This window comes from Phodopus roborovskii, unplaced genomic scaffold, assembly GCF_943737965.1.
Source record: "Phodopus roborovskii unplaced genomic scaffold, PHOROB, whole genome shotgun sequence".
NCBI lineage: Eukaryota > Metazoa > Chordata > Mammalia > Rodentia > Cricetidae > Phodopus > Phodopus roborovskii.
Genome location: NW_026126517.1, coordinates 17,135,006 through 17,155,825, shown reverse-complemented (window position 1 = coordinate 17,155,825; position 20,820 = coordinate 17,135,006). Strand labels below are relative to the sequence as shown.

At 37.7% G+C, this 20,820-nt stretch overlaps 1 protein-coding gene across 1 annotated transcript; it reads left to right on the top strand.

Annotated features, from left to right (window-relative positions):
* Positions 1–476: 476 nt before the first annotated feature.
* LOC127231544 (von Willebrand factor A domain-containing protein 5A) lies at positions 477–13,866 on the top strand. Its single transcript, XM_051197129.1, has 18 exons — positions 477–537; positions 654–856; positions 1,149–1,371; positions 1,488–1,663; positions 1,889–2,003; positions 3,675–3,844; positions 4,075–4,163; positions 4,565–4,709; positions 5,100–5,179; positions 6,386–6,500; positions 7,156–7,320; positions 7,584–7,684; positions 7,921–8,171; positions 9,560–9,658; positions 9,766–9,870; positions 10,341–10,471; positions 13,073–13,199; positions 13,723–13,866. The coding sequence occupies exons 1-18, from the start codon at positions 495–497 to the stop codon at positions 13,806–13,808; spliced, it is 2,424 nt and encodes an 807-aa protein (XP_051053086.1). The 5' UTR covers positions 477–494; the 3' UTR covers positions 13,809–13,866.
* The last annotated feature ends 6,954 nt before the right edge of the window (positions 13,867–20,820 follow it).

Here is a 20,820-nt window from a genome sequence, read left to right as displayed (position 1 = left end):
TGAGATCAGGAGAAGAGGCCAGAAAACCCCAAGTGGCTTTCTCCAGGAGGCAGTTTAAATACTGTAGTGTGGCCTTGAGTGGTTCCAGGGGAGGAGCCATCACTTGTTAGGCTTTCTAAGGGCAAGGTCTGGAGGGAGAGGAGGGGCTGAAAGCAGAGTTCACGGCTAAACACTATATATGGATAAAGTGTATTAGTCACACTTTAGAGAAAATGGAATTGACATGTAAAGTGACCTCACAGAGTTCCTGTTTGTGGCCACCTCAGGATTTCTGTGCCTTCTCACAGGGGTGTAGAGGGTGCCCTTTAATAGAAACTTAACCTTTGACATTTGTGTCTCCTTTACTCCACATCCCTTCTTCCTAGCTCTAAAACTGCCCCTCTGCATGTCTGTTTGCATTCTGCCAGAGAGACATATGGTGCTGGTATTTGATTGGCTGCTTTTAACCATTTACTCTAGTGGATAATGTGTCTTTTCACAGAAAGAGTGTCAACATGGTGCGTTCTAGTGGCTTACTCACTAGCGTAAAGGATCCAGGTAAGCAAGAGTCAAGACTCTTTATTTCAATTTTTTTTAGACCCCCAAATGATTGTAGCATATGGGTCTGAGTCTAGCAAATCTTTCTGAACTACTGAACCCTGATCTTTCCTCAGTGGCACTGAAGAGCATTGCTGTGACTCTGTCCATCAATGACTTTGTGGCTGGTGTGTCTGCAACCTTAAATTATGAGAATGAGGAGAAAATGCCCTTGGAAGCTTTCTTTGTGTTCCCCATGGATGAAGACTCTGCTGTCTACAGTTTTGAGGCCTTGGTGGATGGGAAGAAAATTGTGGCGGAATTACAGGACAAGTACCAGGTCTGAGGGATGAGTTCACCATCCCCTTCTTATTCCCATAGGACTTTCTCTTCAACCTTTATCAAATGCAGCAATTTAAAAATTCTAGTCCCAAATATTCTTTCCTTCATTTACTCCTAATCCATTTCCCTGAAATTATTTGAGACAGGTAATCAGTCACCCAGAGCGTAGTTCTACCAGTCATAACACCTATCAAAGTCTTTCCAAAAGAGCCTGGGTTTTATGTACATCCTATCCATTCATAAGTGTCATCTTCATCTTATTTTCCCACTCCTCCCTTTATTTCCTGTAGGCCCACAAAAGGTATGAAGAGGCCCTTGCTGGGGGATATCAGGCATACTTATTAGAAGAAGACAAGTGCTCCAGGGATGTCTTCCGTTGCAATGTGGGGAACCTGCAGCCAGGGTCAAAAGTGGCACTCACCCTGAAATACGTGCAAGAACTTCCTCTGGAAGATGACGGAGCCCTGCGTTATGTGCTCCCAGCAATCCTGAATCCTAGATATCATCTTTCTGGTGAGTACTTTTCCAGTTTGTATATCTGTCTGTGGTAGCATATGTTAGGTAAGCACCACAAGGTTTTGGAGTGCTAGATGTGTGGACAAGGAACAGAATTAAGGCTCTTTTTGTAGATCAATCTATGGACAGTTGCCTGGATCTGAAGACCCCAATAGTTCCTTTGGAGGACCTGCCCTACACACTCAGCATGGTTGCCACCATCAGCTCCCAACTTGGTATCAGTACAATCCAATCTAACTGTGCCCTGAGTCCCATTGACTACACTGAAGAGAACAGGACCTCTGCTCAGGTAATTAGTGTCCGAGTTTCCAGTCCTCTGTGCCTTAGCTATTGACCTCGTCCTAACTCAGCCTTCCTGGGTCCTCCTCACTTTCTGAGCTACTTACTACCTTTTTTACCTACCTATTCTCTTTCCATGCTGCTTATGGAAGCCTATAGTCCTAGATTTGATTTCAGCCTCAGGAAGTGATCAGTGGCAGTTCTAATGTGTCTTCTCTGCTCGTTCCCTACTCAGGTTTCCTTGGCTGAAGGACACAAGTTTGATCGGGATGTAGAACTCCTCATTTTCTACAGGAAGGTGCACAGCCCCAGTGTAGCTGTGGAAATGGGGATGCCCGAAAGGGAATCAGGTATTTTCTTCTTTACTCCTAAGTTACCTCCTAGGAAGACACTTTCTTAAGACTACCCTCAAAAGTTTTCACTTCTGATTGTTCTACCAAGTGGCCAGGAAAACATTATCAGTATGAAATGCTGGCAGTCCTTGTACTTCTAGAAAGTGTGTTGAGCCCTTAGGAAATTCAGGGTCCATAAAACAAAAAACAAAACAAAACAAAAAAATAAACCATGATTCTGGGATGGAATCTGTAGTGCGATAGGAGGTGTTTGGTGTGGGGATATGAGAAAGGAGTGGAATGGAGAATGCAACTATAATTTGTTATATATACATGTGTTGTGGTGCCAAGTGAAGGTAGAATAAGGAAGTCCATATCCCCCCAAATAAAGAATATCAGATATTTATTTGGGGAGCACTCATATAATGAAGATAAAAAGCCACTGCAATTTTCTGCCCCTGGAGGTTCAGGATGCTGCAATGTAGGATGCTCAGACCACAACCCAAGAGAGAGAGAGTGAGGACCCTCCTTTTCTTCATAAGGGATCACATCCATACACTGAAGCCACACCCTAAGGCCAGTACCTCACATCTATTGGTGAAACAATATGCCACTACATGCATGTAAAGTCATCAAAAATAAATGAAAGTATATTTTGGGAACACTAAAAATAAATATGATGAAGTTTGAAAATTTCAAAGTCAACACCAAGATAACATGGCATTGCAGGAGAATTTGGGTCAAATGTGTTAATATTCATGATAATTTAGACAATTCTTATTTTTGGAATTTTAAGAAAACAAATATAGTTATGAATAAATCTGGAAGAAGATGCCTCCAATATTTTAGTAATACAAAATATTGGTAAAAAAGAAAATATCACAGGGACAAAATTTACTATGTCTCCAACAATGTGCTTTAAAGTATACTTAATAAAATAATTCTCACTGACAAGTTGAAATAATATAGAGTAAGAATCCTCTAAAATGGAAAGTAAGGGAAAAGTAACTCAAAAATAAGAGCTTACCATATAAAATATGTACACTAGAAAGAGTCATTTGTAAATGGAAGAAATATGAAAGTACTTATTGTGGTTAGGTTGGGACTGTCTAGTTCTTTGTCTTTTAAGTCAATGAATAACTTATCAATTGATCACATCAACAAGTAATCTCAGGTAAAGTTCAGTATTTTTCAAATCAAGATAAATATAAACATCAAATTTTAGCACATTAACTGTCTTACATGCCATGTTCTATGTCCACCTGGTTAGTCATTAAATCATTATTATCTATCCTCTTTTTTCTTAATTTCTCATTAACGTCCTAATATGTAAATTTCTAATTAGCTTCCTAATAAGTTTGCTTTATTAATTTAATGTCTTTTTCCAAATTTCAAGTGTGTGTGTGTGTGTGTGTGTGTGTGTGTGTATGTATATGTACGTGTTTGTGTGTTCTAGGGTATCCCCAGCACTCTTTTTAATCCTTTTTTTCTTTGAGAAAAAAACTTTATTAAAAAGCCGAGGCTGGCCTTGGACTCATGCTGTAGCTTAGATTACTTTAAAGCTTGCAATTTTTCTGTGTTAGTCTCCCAAGTAACTGAGATTTCAAGCCTGTATTAGCAAAGTGTTCTTGGGACTTGGGATTCTTGAGTTTCTATTTGTCTTACAAGGTCCTTATCCTTTCTCTATAGATAGTTTAATGGGAGCACCTTCTGCAATGGTGAGTTTCTATCCAGATATACCACATGCAGAGACCTCAAAAAAATGTGGAGAATTTGTGTTCCTTATGGACCGTTCAAGAAGTATGAAGAGCCCCATGAGTGGCCAGAACAGATCTCAGCTGAGAATAGATGCTGCCAAGGTAAAATGGCTTTTTCTTTCCCATGAATAATATACTCACAGAGGATGAATCTGAGGGATTTAGTTAGGATGTGTTTGAGGTGGAGTTATGTTCATTGTCTGAGTTCTTAGCCTTTCCTTAGAGTGCAAGGTGAAAAAATGGCAGGACAGTCCATAACCTCTACAGTTGTACTGGGCATTTGTGCATGTGTGTGCCTGATTAGTCTACTCACCCTCCTTTATCACCTCCAGGAAACACTGATTCTGCTACTGAAGAGTTTGCCTATGGGCTGCTATTTCAACATTTATGGATTTGGATCTACCCATGAGGCATTTTTCCCGTAAGTTTCTGGAAAGAGAAGTCTCTTTCCAGAGAAGAGGGCATACAAGATAGGTAGGAATTCAGTGGGTAGGAATACTTGCTGCCCAGCTTGACAAGCCAAGTTTGATTCCAAGGACTCACATGGTTGATGGAGAAAATCAGTTCCCAAAAGTTATCCTCTGACCTCATACATTTATGTTATCACATGGATGTGCAAGCATTCATGTACATGCACATACACAAAATCCTGTAAAATCATATGAAAATATATTTCAAAAGGAGGAGCTGGAGTGTGAAAAGGTCAGGGGAAAGTTTCCCTGGGCTTTGGGGAATACAGAAAGGATTGGTATTTGATGGGGTTTCTCAGCCCTGGCAACTTGATATTGCCATCACATGACCACATGTGCTTGCTTCTTTCAGGATTAGTGTTAAGTACACTCAGGAAACCATGGAGAAAGCAGTGGAGAAAGTAAAGCATATGCAGGCCGATCTAGGAGGGACAGAAATTTTAACACCACTCCGCAGAGTCTTTAGGAGACCCCCCATTCCAGGGCATCCCTTACAGGTAAGAATTGGAACAAGGCTAATAGAAGAGGCAGGGGGGATGAAAATTCTCTAGCCTCTATGTCCTTGAATGTCAATGCAAGACTATGGAAATACTGTATGTGCTTCTGGCTTCTACTAAATGGAAGAGGGAAATGAAGATAAGAGGAATTGTCTTCTTAACTGAAACAAAATTAATGTGGGTAATTGCTGACACCCTCAAGGGTTCTGGACTAACCCCTGCAAACATGCTAAATGACAAAAGAACACTGAGAACAGAAATCTCCTCCCTGTTTAAAGATGCACCAGAGACATTAGTGTAAATTAGGTGAATTGTTTCCAGTTAATTTCTATTCTTGTTAGTGTGAACTTGGCAGAGGCCTGATGGTGTTCTGATGTTTGTTTTGTACAGATCTTTGTTTTCACAGATGGAGAAGTTGCAGAAACTTTTAATGTCATCAGGGAAGTTAAGTTCCACAGCAAAAGGCACAGGTATGAGGGCAGGCTGTTTCTACTGGGGAAACTGACTTTTAGCAAGGCCAAATGCAACGATGTATTGTCTGTTGTTACTAGGTACTTTTGACAATGATTGAAAATTTTGAGATTTACTAAGTGATTGGGTTCTTTTCTTTCTTTTTTTCTTTTTTTCTTTCCTCCTCCTCCTTTTTTTTTCCAAATAAAAGTAACATTCCAAATAACATCAATTACATAGAAACTAATTTCCCTACTTATTTCTAAACTGACAGTAAATAGACCAATAGGTCACTCTACTTTCCTCTCTATTTTCCAACTCTAAATGTTGTATAATAAGTAAAACATGCAGGAATCCATCCAAACCATAAGCACTGGGGCAAATGAATCAATGTGAGAGCACTGTGTAACTCCTGGGTGGGTCTAGAGCTAGAATAAAATCTACTGTTACTTGGAGTATGATTTGTTATTTATTACCATTTGTTCCTAATTTTACTCTTTTGTTTCTTCTCAAGTCAGTTCTCTATGATTAAGAGTTGGTCCAAAAAAAAAAAGTGTTGGTTTTTGTATATTTTAGGGAATTAATCTTAAAACTGATATCCACTGGGAGCTGTGATTTATGCTATCCCAATCAAAAGAGACCAATAGACAGTCCTACAGTCCTAAGTTAGAGTGTATTGATTTACAATGAAACCTGTTTTATGCCATCTAAATGCTTGTTTTTTACCAATACTGTAATATCTGTGTGTATACTGTTCTTCCTGGGAAATTAAACCATGGATAAAACACTGCTTGCTGTAAATAGACTTGTACAGAATGAAGACTTCCTCTTAGAAGGGCCGGAGGCATACTCTTCATCCTGACATTCACAGCCAGGGCAGTGTCAGGGAGGTGCTGTTGACTTCATGTATCTTTTTTTTTTTTTTTTTTTTTTTTTTAAAGAGAAACTGTGTGATCAGGGTTAGAGAATGACTTTGGACAGACTTATTTGACTTTTGAGCTCCAGATCTTCATGTGAAAAATGAAATATGAGATTATCTCAGAATCTGGATAGATAAATTGTGTCATAACTGTGAAATGTTTTATGTGTCTTTAAAATAGAAGATATTCAGTGAATGACAGTTATTCCTTAAGTACATTATGTTCATATACTTTTTGGTAATGATGCATTAACTTGATAATTCCAATCAAGTTTTTCCTTTAACCTCTATCTTTTTACATTCACAGATGTTTCACATTTGGCATTGGAGAAGGGGCTTCGACCAGCTTAATAAAGAGCCTTGCCCGGGTGTCAGGGGGCACTGCAGAGTTTATCACAGGCAACGACAGGATGCAGTCCAAGGTGGGGGGCTCACTGTGTATAAAGAAATAGATAATAGGGGACATTTCTTCAAGGGCAGGGGTCCAGCTTTCCCACAGAACAGATTTTTTGGTGTCTTCAATATTTAGCTCATAAACATAGTTGGGGAAATTCCAGTCTGTGGAAAGAGGGCCCAAAAACATGTGGAAAAATTGTCTCTAGTCTTTATAGGCATAAGCTCAGATACGCTTTGAGGATTTTGTGTTGACCAGAGACAGACTAGTTGCTTTCATTGTCATGCCTAAGAATCCAGGTATGTAATTCAGGACCTACCTCTTCTAGTGTTATATGCAACCATCATTGCAAAGGATATCAAGCAAAGGAAAAGGATCACATGTGCAATATATAAAAAAATCAATGTGACTTCAAATCAATGCATCATTTTATTAGAGAAGCCCTCTTAGAAATCACCTAAGCTTCTATGTAACTAATATCATCTTTCCTAAATCTCTCACATTTATGTTTTAAATCTAACTTTAGATTACAAAGGGCGAGCAATAAGGCTGTCTGTCATTATAACAATAGGAATTAGACATAATATTCATTATGTCTCATGATCCCTATGTATAGTAAGTTATAAATGATAGCAATCATTATCATTGCTTGCTTATACTGACTGTGCTTTCTTCTCCTGCAGGCTCTTAGGTCCCTAAGACGCTCTTTGCAGTATGTAGTAGAGGATATCTCTCTGAGCTGGAATTTGCCTCCTAATCTGTTTGCACACATGCTATCCCCAGAGCAAACTGTTATCTTTAGGGGCCAAAGGTTAATCATCTATTCTCTACTGATTGGACAGATTCCGGTGAGTGCACAATATTAGTCTCTCTTCTTGGTGCAGCTACTACTCTGGCAGATTCATTAAATAAAGTAAATAGTTTTGAATCTCAACAGGTATTTGCTAACTGGAACTGGCCATGCATTCTTCTCATCAAGCCAGGTTTCTGCCTCCCTGAACTTATGGCTTCTGGATAGAAACTTAAGCTGGGAGTGGAGGGGGCTACAGTTTACACCCTCACCATCTTCCTAATGGTTCTTCTCTTTTTACTTTTCTTCTCTAATTTATAGCAAGACGAGGCTACAGGTGAAGTGCGTCTCCAATACACACTTCGTGGTAAAAGTTACGAGGAAAAGGTTACATTTGCTCTACAACCCAAGCCTGATGACAAGTGAGAATTCTGGGTCCTTCCCCCTCTTCCTTCTTTCCTTATCCCTGTGCTCTTTGATGACTGAATTCCTTCCCTTGACCTTGAACCCAGCAGTATCTGTTTTGTTTCTTGCCCACTCACTTATTTCCTTCCCCTTTTCCTCCTACTCCCTTACTTTTGTGATGTATAACTTTTAACAGCTCCAACTAAAAGGCATTTTGGTTTTCCTCTTACTCTCAGAAATATTTTTCTTTCAGCCTCACTATTCATCGTCTTGCAGCAAAGTCCATGATCCAGGCCAAAGACTTTGGCTTCAGGGAGACAACACTGATATTTAAAAGAGATGTGCTGGACATCAGCCTAGAGTCTGGAGTCATGAGCTCCTTCACAGCCTTTGTTGCCATCAACAAGGAGCTCAACGAACCAGTTCAGGGCCCCCTGATTCAAAGGGAGATTCCAAGGCCAATTCTCTTGGGTGGCTCTTCTACAAGGCCAAGTTCTTTTGATGGTAAATTTTATCCCATAAATACTTTTATGAATAATGAGTTTTTTGTCATTATTCTTTATGTGTGTGTGTGTGTGTGTGTGTGTGTGTGTGTGTGTGTGTGTGTGTGTGTATAATCAACTGGGAAAGATATTTGAAACCAAGTATTGGGAAAAGAAACAAAGAAAATGTAAAATGCTAAAAGTGCATATAAACCTTGAATAATCAAAAGTAAAAAGCTGAAGGTGATTTGTACTTCAGATGACTAGATTGTTAAAAAGCACAGTGATGACTAATGACTGAAACAGTCTGAAACACCAACAATAAGCACTGAGCAGGAGTAGATTTGAAAGAGCCACTGGAGACAGTTGTAAAATAGAATGTTCAGAGAGAAATAAAATCATGTATTAAGGATAAGGATATGTTTAAAACAACTAAAGATAATCATGATCTTGGCACTCATTTTTAGCAATGCTCATTAATTTCTGTGTAAAGATTAAATGGCCAGAGCTTCAGTTTCCTTTCCAAATTAGGATTTTTGCCAGATAAGTGTAACAAAAAGGAAATGACTGATAAGGAACTGAATTGCTGTGTGCAAAGTATTGGGTTGAATAAAGAACAAAGGTGGTAGGGAAGAACTAGATATTAAAGAAAAAAATAGAAGAACAAAGGATTTATGTAGTCTAAAATGTAGGTACTAGACACACTAGATCACTTAATATATATTAATTCTGACCAGTTTTTGAAAAGGAGAACAATGCTGAATACTGACAAGTTTGTCCAGACTGGGGAGGTTGGAGCTGGAGTAGAATAGAGGCAAAGTCCCTAGATTTGAGGAAGTCAAGTCCATTTCTATTAGGATGTTGCATATGCTACCCATAAGTGTAGCAGCATTATCTACTTTCTGGCAGAGTTTGAAATGTGGTGGAAGTCAGTAGCCTGAGTTTCAGATAGTTTAGTGGATCATAGGAAGGAACAAAGAAGGCTGATATATGAAGACAGATGGTAGGTAACCCAAGTGAATGAGGAAGTGTGATGATATGGGCCTGAAGAAGCTGCCAACACTACTCTTTAACTCTTATTCTTATTGATACAGTCCATTGAGCAATTTTATAGGGAAAAAAATCACTTCAAGTGAAGACATGGTTAAAATAAACTTCCTGGGAAGAATCAGAAGATGAATAAAAGACTATTTCTTGGGTGTTGGAGGTTTCTGAGGGAAGAAGATAGAAAGTAGAGTAGGTCAGATAGTCCACAAGAAAGTAGCGCATGGGAAAAGTAAAATACATAGGTGCCAAGTAAAGCTGGAGGAGATGGGGTTACTTATGTCTTAAATGATCAGATTTCACTGTCTTTTCAGCTTTGGGGAGCATGGATGCTGCAATGTAAATGTTTGTACTGGTGTCTTTCAGCTTTACCCAAAGTTTTACCTTGCTCCAGTGCCCCAGTGTCTCAGGCTCCAAGGAATATGCACACGAGTTACTGTGCAATCATGGCACGCATGCCAGAGGGTGAGAATCCTTTAAGTTCAGTATATCATAGTAGTCTTTACAGTTTCAGTGCACATTTTCCCAGGGACATAATCTTACCAAGGTTTATCTCTCACACATCCATCTAGGCATACCCCAGGAGCGATACTACAACCAGAGGGCGAAATGCGTGATTCACACAGATTCTCCCCCTGTGCTTCCCAACATACTCAAATTGCACACTCATGAAAAAGGTGAGACATACCTTAGTTTGTTTCTTTGATCTATGGGGCTTGAAGGACCAGTCTTCCAAATCTCTCTACCAGGAAATCTACATGGAAGCACTTGATAGCAAGTGAGATTGATCCCATACCTGTACTTGCCATGGCCAGCCCAGCTCCATTTGGACTATATGATCTATAAACCACTAATAGGCCCTAGGATGCCTTTTAGACTAACAACCCTCCTTTGCCATCTCTTCCTACATACACTCTGTGTAGGCAGGGCCTACAGAAGTGAGCTGACATCATATTTGGCTCATTCTACCCTGATCATCCCTTTACATATTGGGAATGAAGATTCATTATGAGGATATCTGGAATCCTCCTTTCTACAGCATACTCTTGCTATTGTATGGCTCTGAATTCAGAAAGTCACCCAGGAAGGCCAAAAATACAATAGCTATATCATTTCCCAATACTCTGTGTTTCTATTCTTCTCAAAGGGAGTATGGAGCATAGTGTTGCACAGCTGATCCTTCTCCAAAATGCAAATGGTTCCTGGGACATGAATGAGGATTTAGCCAAGGTTCTAGGTACTAGTTTGGAAGATATGAAGTCTGCACACCCTACTGAGGTAAAAATCCAAAGAATATCAAAGAAATTGGTATTTTTTTTAAAGATTATTTTGTTAGTAGTAAAATTTTGTATGAATCAAGGTCCATCTTAAGATAGGAGAATATTGGGGGGGTGATATGGACTAGACTGACATCTAGTAAATAAAGAATGATAGTTTTGTAGTTATAATGGAACTGTAAGAGTGAGAATGGAATAACATTTGTATTACATTCATTCCAAAGGTAATGGGTGACAAATGAAAATCTCAAATCCTCCTGTACCTCATTTATATTCTATTTCAGTTATTTTAGTTGCTGTTTATAGATGAAGAAGGCGAATGTTACAAACCCTGTGTGCCAGTAATAGGTAGAGCTGCATTACATATTAGGTCTGTGTCTTAAGAACCCCTAATAGCGGTCCCATTATGGCTTCAACTTTGATCACAGAACTTTACTAAAAGTTTATTGAAGTCACAATAAGCTGACAAATTACTTCCCATGTAATGAATTATGGTGATGTGGATAAATTACACTAAAAATAGTAAGATAACTTGATAAGTCATCTAACTGATAAGAATATAGGATGAATTACAAAAAATGAAGGGCAAATTTTATTCTGAATAGTTTCTAAACCTGGAATGTGATGAAATAAACTTCACTTAGTGTCTAGCCATATTGTTCAGTACGATATCCACTAGTGGCCTTTGACCGGTGGCATTGTGACTAATGGAAAAAGAAGCACAGTTTAAACTGAAGTGCAGTGTGTTTAGCACACAGCTGTTTCAAAGAGTCATCACAAAAACACGTTAGAGAGCTTATTTGGTATGGATTCCATGTTAAGCTGTGCTGCTGATTTGCAGTATATGGAGTTAAATAAAATACAAGCAACTTAAGTATACGGTTCACGAGTATTTACAGCTCATGCTAGACAAGTCCACGGCCCTGTAATCTGAAGCCCTAGAATCAATAACAACCAATTTCTCAAATTGTTATGCCATTTCTTTTTACTTTTAAAAATATAGGTATTTGACAATTTTAAAGAATATGTGTCTGCATTGTGTTTTTATAAGAAAATGCTATTGCAGAACAAAGAATCAAAAGGATAATGTACAAACATTGGAAAGAAGATATAGGCATCAAGAAATTTTAGCACAGATTGATCAAGTGCAACCCATATGAGATAAATATTACCATATTGAAGATGGCCACCAAGCCAACAGAATGAAGAAATTAGGATACCTGTTGTATAATATTTGAATGCAAAGGATTTTGTTGAAAAAATTAGTATCTGGATCATGTAAAAACTCATTGAAGATCCATAGAACTAAACAGTGAAGGTGTTTTATATGATTTTTTTAAGTATTTAAATATTTTATTTGCATGTCTTTTAAATCCAGTTTTGCCTTTTTTATAGGTCAGTATTCCCAGTGAAGATCTAATGAACATGTAGGCCCAAATGTTCTTATTGATGTATGACAGAACTAATCTATGCAATAGAATCTTGATGTGCAAAGTAATATAAAGGCTGGCCTAATACTTAGATAAGATAATGTGGACTTTATTTTATACAATGACCACAGCATATAGTATAACTAGAAGCAAGTATAGTTGTTGTTTTGAAATTTGCACCTATACAAGGAGAAGACAGGCACAATGTCTTGTAAGTTGCTTGGGAAACCAGATATTTCATCTGACTGACATTCAGCAAGAAGCAGCAGGTTTGATGGTTGGTGGAGACCACAGGCTGTCCTGTAAAGCCAAACCCTTGGGCTGTGACCAGTGAATTTCACAATTATGTTTCCTTCTGGGTGTGACCATTTCAGGGTATATTTTAAAAACGGCTGTGATCTCTTAGAGAAGGAGAGCAAGCCTGCATTGCTTACTCTTCTGTGAGCAGCTTTCCTAGGGTACTGAAAGGTACTGAAGCAAAGGTACTGAAATTCCATCGTTAAAGAGGACAAGATAGTGGCTTCTGAATGTGGGGAGTCACACCCTGAAGCAAGAATGTCCATTGATCTGCTGAGTCTAAAAGCTGAGATGTTAAGAAACAATGGGTGAAAACTCATGGGTGATATTATTTTACTGAAGTTTTCGGTTCAGCAGTGTAATTAGTAAAAACTCATTTGGTCTTCATTCACACCTTTATCATTTACTACAGGATAACACTGGGTAAACCATTTTACTTTTGTAGGACCTTTTTGGTTTTTTGTTTTTGGTTTTTTTTTTTTTTTTTTTTTTTTTTTTTTTTTGACTGGTAACTATTGATTTGACATTATTTTTTCCTGTTTTCCCTTTTGAGGGGAAAGGAGGAAGAGAATTCATGTAACCAAATTATTTTTCAAAGACATTTATGTATGTTCTTCTCTGGGCACCGTGGGTCCATGTTCTTCAGAGGTGTTTGGTGGGTTCCCGTGGCTGACCTACTGGTTGTAGCTGTAGCCTTTTCTGTCCTAAGACTGAGTAGGTTGTTAACCTGATAATCAGAGAAAACATTTGACATACTAAGTGCAAGCTGATCATAGAAGGGAATACAGAATGTGGGAGCAAGTGAAGTTTCTATGTGTCATTTTGAGAGACTTCTTGCTCTATACTGGGCATTAGGGAATTCACTGTCTGTGCAGGTACTGGAACCCTCAGCTTGGGCTACAATGCTGGCTGTGATCTGGCTGCATGCTAATGGCAAAGAGTTGAAGTGTGAATGGGAACTTCTGGAAAGAAAGGCTGTGGTGTGGCTTCATAACAATGCAGGTAGGAGCATAGTCCCCATGCCTTTTCTTTGTCCTTCAGGAAGCCAGCTACTGTGCCTCCAGGCCTGGCAGAGAGTTAGTACTAGAGAGTTCCTACATGCCCATGCCCCATGCTGACTCACAGTTCTTCTGTCCCCTTAGCTTGTCTATGTAACAGAATATGGTTGAAATATGGAATTGAAGTAGAAGGAACATAGATGGGGAGATGGCAAGGATACAGTGTAGCAGTAACTGTCCTTTCTAGCTCAGTACTGAGCTGAGTCTCAATAATATTCAATAATACTGAGCTGAGAACAAATACTCCTTGGGCATTCATTGTCTCCCTGCTGATGAAAGTTCTGAATCAGAGTGGATTAAAGGCATTAAAGGCATTAAAGTGGATTGGGGCACACAGAAAGGAAATGCCAGGAGGAAAGATAGAATGGGGGTGAGGGTGATAACTTGAGAGATTGAGAGAGGTCAAGGAAAGAGCTTCCTTCCTATCTACTGTCCCAGAGTCCTGACTCTTGCTCTTATCCTCACAGTCCATGGCTTCACCATGCTTATGCGTACTGCCAATCAATTCTTGAAGACATCTGTGAGTGCCTCCATCTTCACCATAAAAGAATAATGCTCAGAAGAAGGAAGTCTTTTCTTTTTCTTATTTTTTCATGTCTTTTGCCAAGTCCTTCACTTTCTCTTCTGCTAAGATGGATTTTACCTTATAGCCTGTATCTCACTATAAAAGTGAAGGATGAGCACACTGCTTTGACCATCTGTTCTGTTCTAGCTAGTTTTGGTGTTTGTGCGTCCCCTCTGACTAGTGCTGGTAGTCATGGAAAGTATTTCGTATGGTAGAGTAGTAGAGAATATGTACATGTAGTGATGTTTCTCTCGGCTTTTGAAAACATATTGCACTCCGGTCTAAGGACTGTGGCATTACTGCTAGAGAATGCCTGGATTAAATAATTGTCCTCTCTGTCCTTTTTCTACCCTCCTTTCATTTTATATAGTTATCATTATACACATATACTCAAAGATGATTTGAACTTTTCCATTCTTGGAAGAATTTGGAGGTGAACTGAAAGCCAACTTCAAGATCACAGAGATTCAAGGTTTCCATTTTGCCCATTGTTACCATTGGGGATATTCTTGATGCCCCCTTTTTGTCACCCTATGCTCCATACCTTTCTTTTCCCTATCTAAGTGATTTGAGTCACATCGTATTTGTAAATAGTTGTTCTCCTATACCATTAATCATCCTGTAAGAGATTGGTGATGAAATCTTTAGGACTAGCTTTAACCTGCTAAACTCATATGTCTGGTTGTGGCCTAGTATACTGAGAATTAATGTAGGTTGTGTTAAGACCTGAATATGTTTTTTTCAACCCATGAAGAATGGTGTCCACTGGTCAATGAGATACTCACTTTTCACATATCCTATCCTAGTAAATGACCTTATTCTCCCAGATTCCTGTGTTACCAATATTAAAATGTCTATCTGTACTATATGACTTTGCTGTATTGGTCTTTTGTTTGACTCGGCAAACATGAATTAGTTTTATTATCCCATTTCAAGCAACAAAATTTTGAATGTGTCCACTTTTCACACAGAGTTTTGTTAATTTTGTACTGGGGGTAGGCACAGTTTTTACCTTAAGCCAGATTTGACCACCTGTCCACAATAAGTCTGTTTAAAAAGCTAAATTAATGGTAAAAAAAAAAAAAAGAATAAAGCATGTAATCAATGTGGTTATACAAAGAAGAGGGACAAAGAGACCAGAATCCTTCAAGCCCAACTAGCCCAAGATTTTCTTTGGTCCATTACCATGAGTGTCCTGAAGAGGGGATAAGATTGAAACACAGGTCCAAGGATATACATATCTAAGCAGTCCTTGTTAAGGTGTGGTGGTACTCATCACTGAACCATCATTGTTTGGGTTTCAGTCACATTTGCAAGGTGGTCTGACATGTTGTTAGAAATATGAGACCTATTTCCTAGAGGCAATCTTTCACTCTAACTGTGGCCTTTTCCTTCTTCAGCATAAAATTTCTAGGTCAATTCCCATTTTGGGGGATCCATTTTCATTAGTCTGACATTCAGATTAGGATCTATATGTGTTTCTTTAGAAATTCTCCATGTCTGTCAGGCCAGTTACACTGTCACTGGATAGACTATCTTTCTTTCTTAAAAAAGCTACCTATCTTTTTATGTGTATGAATATTTTCACCTGCATGCATGTATGTGCACCACATGTGTACCTAATAGCTACAGAGACCCAAAGTGGGTGTTGAATTTTCTGGAATTAGAGTTATAGATGCAGGTTTTCCTAAAAAAAAAAAAAAAAAAAAAAAAAAAAAAAAAAAAAAAACAAAACCCTGGTCTAGAGTAAGAGCAGCAAGTGATTTTGACCAGTGGACCACCTCTCTGATCTCTGATTTACTATCTCATATGAAGTAAGATTATAACATTTGCTAGAAGACCACTTCTAGAATTCTGGATGTACAGCTAAATGGTTATAAGATGATGTCTAAATTACTCTATAGGTGATTAATATAACACTTGTGAAATTGAGGCATCAAACCAGTCACTATAGTACCAGAAGTAATAGCTCTCAGACTCCTGGTCTTCATGAACATGGGTCTTCTGGAAGAACAATATATACTCTTTAACTACTCAGCCATCTCTCCAGGCCCTAGATTTCAAAAATGGAAGGATAGTCAGTTGTTGCAACATTTCCTCACATGGGATCACAAGTAGAAAACATTGCCTATGCCATAAAATCTAGTTTCTTAGAACTTTTTTTCTGATAAATATTCCTTGGATCAATGTGACTATGAAACAGGCTATTATTACCTATGGGTGTTTCGAATTGTTTTTGACATATACATTTCAGGCACCACCAAAATGACTATATTAAGATGGATATTTTAACACAAAGCTGTTGTAAGATAGTATTTTTAAGGTGTGTTACATTTGTTTATGCTGTGGAACATTGTTTTAATGATGCAAAGATGCATTGTATTCTTTTAAGCTGAATTTGTTTAATTCTGTGAAGCTTTGATTCTTTGCCTGTCTAAAACACCTGATGGTCTAATAAAGAGCTGAACAGCCAATAGCAAGGTAGGAGAAAGGATAGGCGGGACTGGTAAGTAGAGAGAATAAATAGAAATTTGACAGAAGAATACAAAGTAAAATAGATCAAGGAGAGAATGACATCAGGGGCCCAGTCACCCAGAAACCCAGCCACCTAGCCAGCTGCAGAGTGAGAGTGAAAGTAAGATGTACAGAAGTAAGAAAAGGAAAAATAACCACAGGCAAAATTTAGGTGGGATAATTTAAATTAAGAAAAGCTACCTAGAAATAAGCCAATCTAAGACTGGATATTTATAAGAAAAGTTGTCTGTGTGTATTTACTTGGGGACTGGGTGTCAGGTCCCCTAAAAGAGCCAAAAGAGTAAAGACTAAGAAAAAACTAGCAACAAAGATCACCAGTTAATCCATGTGCCTATTAAATTCTGAGAGGGGCTTAGTAATTTTATAATATTTTATGCATAATGTCTCCTATCTATGTAGCTTGCATATATTTAAAAATTGAAATAGATGGTTGCCTATGAAACATGACATTTATAGAAGGATATTCTTTAAAGAATTTACCTGGACATTTCTCACCTCTCAACTCCTAGGCTATGTAAGAGCTTGGGGAGTTAGTGTAGGGCTTCCTACTGCAAACGAACAAGCAATCTACTTTGGATTGGTGAAGTAGTCACCATTTTTAAGCAGTATGTTTGCTGTATTATATTTTTCTTCTGTGGTTTCCCTGTGAGAAAATGGTATGTAAATTGTACTTTCTTCAGATTTAGGGTCTGGAGTGATGGTTTAATCATTAAAAGTGTACACTTTTCTAGAAGACCCAGGTCAAGTTATTTAAGCTCCAGAGTATTTAAGGACTGTCTTTTGGTCTTAGTTGACAATTTCATATATTCCCACAGAGACATATAGGCATATACAAAATTAATGAAAAGTATTCAGGCCAGACATGATGGTGCACGCCTTTAATCGTAGCACTCAGGAGACTGCCTGGAAGATCTCTGTGTGTATGAGGCCAGTCTGTTTTACAGAGTGAGTTCCAGAACAGTTTGAGGCCCTGTCTCAAACAAATAACCAAACCAAACAAAACAAACTTCAGATGTGATCAAATGTCAGTTTTCAGAATTAAGTACTATTTGCTAGGACAGGAGAGATAGCCCAAGTGGTGTAGAGTACATTCTGCTCTTACAGAGGACCAGAGTTCAGTTTCCAGGATGCATATCATGTCTCACAATTGTCTGTAACACTAACTTCATAAGATCTAATGCTTTCTTCAGACTTCCATTGGCAACTGTACTCACATTTACATAACCTCACAGACATATACACATATGCATAATTAAATATACAAATAAATATTTAAGAAAAGTTTTTTTTGACTATTGGTTTAAATATTCTTTCATGAATGACATTTTTATGTCTCTTGAGCATTAAAGAGCCAGATTGCTTTAATAAGAGCCCTTCTCAATTCCTATGTGTTACCATTACCTTGGATTTGTTTTCTGTCTCCTGCAATGTTGACAACAATAAAAAGGCAAATCCACTATTGCCTCAAAATTCTAACACTAATACTGAGGGCAGGATTAAAACCCTTGTTCTATATAGAATGTTTTGTTGTTGCTGCTGTCTCTTCATAGACCGTTTGTTCAGAATTGAGTCTAACATTGTCTCTATTCCAGGTGCTTTCTTTTGTTTCAATCCTGGTCACTTCCTAGAACTCTTCAGTCATCCTCTTGTTTGTATTTATGCCACTACCACTTCTGATATTGCAACCCTTGTCACTGATATAATTCTGGCTGAAGACATGTTTGACTCATGGCCATTTGAGACATAATGAAAACTGAACTGGAAAGCCAAGATTTGATGAATGCTAGAAAACCTGTATTCATTTTCATTCAATCCTCAGAGGTCTTTTTTCTCCTATTGGCTCAAGAGAAGGCTTTGTTTGCATGAGGGACTGTGGTTGCTTAACTTTGCCAACTTTATTTATATATGTATTTATTTATTTATATTCTTCTTTTCTATAAGTAGGACAATGGTATCAGGCAGCCAGTGGTAGCAAGAGAACAACACTAATTAATGAACGAAGGCTAAAAGTTTCAAAAGCTACTGGAGACAGAAATAGTAAGGTTGGGGGCAGATGATGAATGATTGCAAGATATAGATAAGGATGCAACAAGGGACTCTAGGCTCTGATTGCTAGAAAAAGAACTGTGAAGCCCTGAGTGGTGAAATTCCCTAGTACTCTTTTAGTCCTTATGAAGAGAGATAGTCCTAGTAACTAAGCTGTTGGAGCTGGAACTGGCTGCGAGTACTGGCATTGCTCGTGTAGGAAAGTTCTGGGGGTTAAACTAGATGTCACCTTTTTAGGACCACGGGTGGTCCAATCCAGAAGTTTCGTATAGTGACCAAACTGTAAATCACAGATTCTGGGTCTCAAAACTGTAAGATTTTGTTCATACAGAATAGCTATAAGTATGTCCCTTTAGCAATCAAAGTTATAGAATACCAACAGAATGGATGTCCTGTTTGTCTTTTGGTGATTTCTGTTCATGCATAATCAAAACCACCCCATCTGGCTGGCTAAAATTTATAATACACATCTCATATGTCACCACACACACGCACAATAAGGAAGCATATTTTTATGTGACTATTGTATTTCCTTCTTTCTACTAAAAAGAAAAGTGATTTAAGACAAAAAAATATAGTTGGAGCTAGATAAGTGGCTCAACAAATAAAAGCAATGGATGCTCTTCTGGAGGACCTGTGTCCAATTCTCAGTACCCACATGGTAGTTCACAACTTTCTGTAACTCCAATTCTAGGATATCTGATGCCATCTTCTGGCTTCCACAGGTACCAAGAATGCTCATGGTATGCAGATATACATGGAGACAATACCAATACACCTACAATAATAAATAAAAATTTTAAAAATGTCATTAATATAGATTTTTAAAACTATTAGAGAAGTTGAACCTGGTGTCACATACTTGTGGTAGTTTAAATGCCAATGCCCCCATTGGTTTATACGCTTAAGTACTTGATCCCCAGTAGTACTGCTTGGGAAGCACTGAGATGTGTGACTGGGTTGAAGGAGGTATATCACTGAAGTTAGTCTTTGAGATTTCAAAAACATACATGCCATTCCCAGTGTGTTCTTTGCCTCCTGATTGCCATTCGAGATGTGAGCTCTCAGCTGTTCCTGCCACCATATCTTCCCTCAACCATTATGGACTCTAACACTATGGAATCATAAGCCAAATTAAACACTTATATTTATAAATTGCCTTGGTCTTAGTGTTTTATCACAGCAAAACAAAAGTAAGTAAAACACCTGTAATTCCAGCATTTCTGAACCTGAGTGAAGAAAATAGAAAATCCAAGATCAACTAGAGTATCCAGTAAGACCCTATCTAAAATATTTAATTAAAGAAAGCATTTAAATGTGAAGTATTTTAAATATTCTGTGTTTTTAGTAGACATGCCAAAATTACCTCCTAAATTAACATGTTAATCTAAATTAAAAATTAAGACTTCTCTGAATGCTCCTAGAAATCCCAAAAGAATACTTTCTCTACAGATGAACAAAGGTTGAATTAATTGGACATATTTGATATATTAAATTTATGGTAGGTATTATTTTTTCTATGTAAATGATGTTTATATGAAGATGTATTACAAAACATTGTTTGCATATTATCTGTGATTCTTAGAGCAAGGATATCTATAATTTTGTAACAATTTCTTATTCAACTGTGTATTGCAATTTTATGAAGCTTTCTTTTAAAGGTTCACTCAGGTCCTTTCAGAATTTAAATCTCTTTTACCATAGTTTTTGTTTTTGTTTTGTTTGTTTTTAAACAAAGCTTCTCTATATAGCCTTGCCTGACCTGAAACTTACTGTATACATACAAATACACAAGGCTGGCCTTGGAAGCATAGAAACATGCCTGCTTCAGCCTCCAGAATGCTAGATTTGGGTTTTTACCACCACACCCAGCCTTTATTTCACAGTATTGTCTTCATGGTAATATGCTTATTTGCTTACATTTAGCAAGAATATATTCTTGTCACAATATATAAGAAGGCATTACTTTAGCTTATTTTTCTACCCTAAGGAGGGTTCTTTCATTTTATTTTGAGATACCATATCACAAACTAACTTGAAAAATAAAGATTGTGTTCACAAAAGCCTTTCGGTAAAATGTCAATTTTTTTTTTTAAATGTGCATTTAGGTAATATTATTTCTTCATAGTTACACAAAGCATAGTGAAAATAGAGTTACTTTATAAATATCTTAATATTATTATGACTAATTTTGAGAAAAGGCAGATAACTTCAAATGATTAATGCATTGCAATAGAAATCTATAGTACATATGTTATCAAATTCTGGTATTTTCAGTAATTTGAGTTTGCAGGATCTCTACAAATGAACCTATTAGATCTATTAATAACTTCGCACTCTCACAGGGACAACTGCTTTCTGCTTGGAGTCATCTTAGGAATCAGTGATTATGTAATGGAAAGTGAGTTGAGCCTGCCAG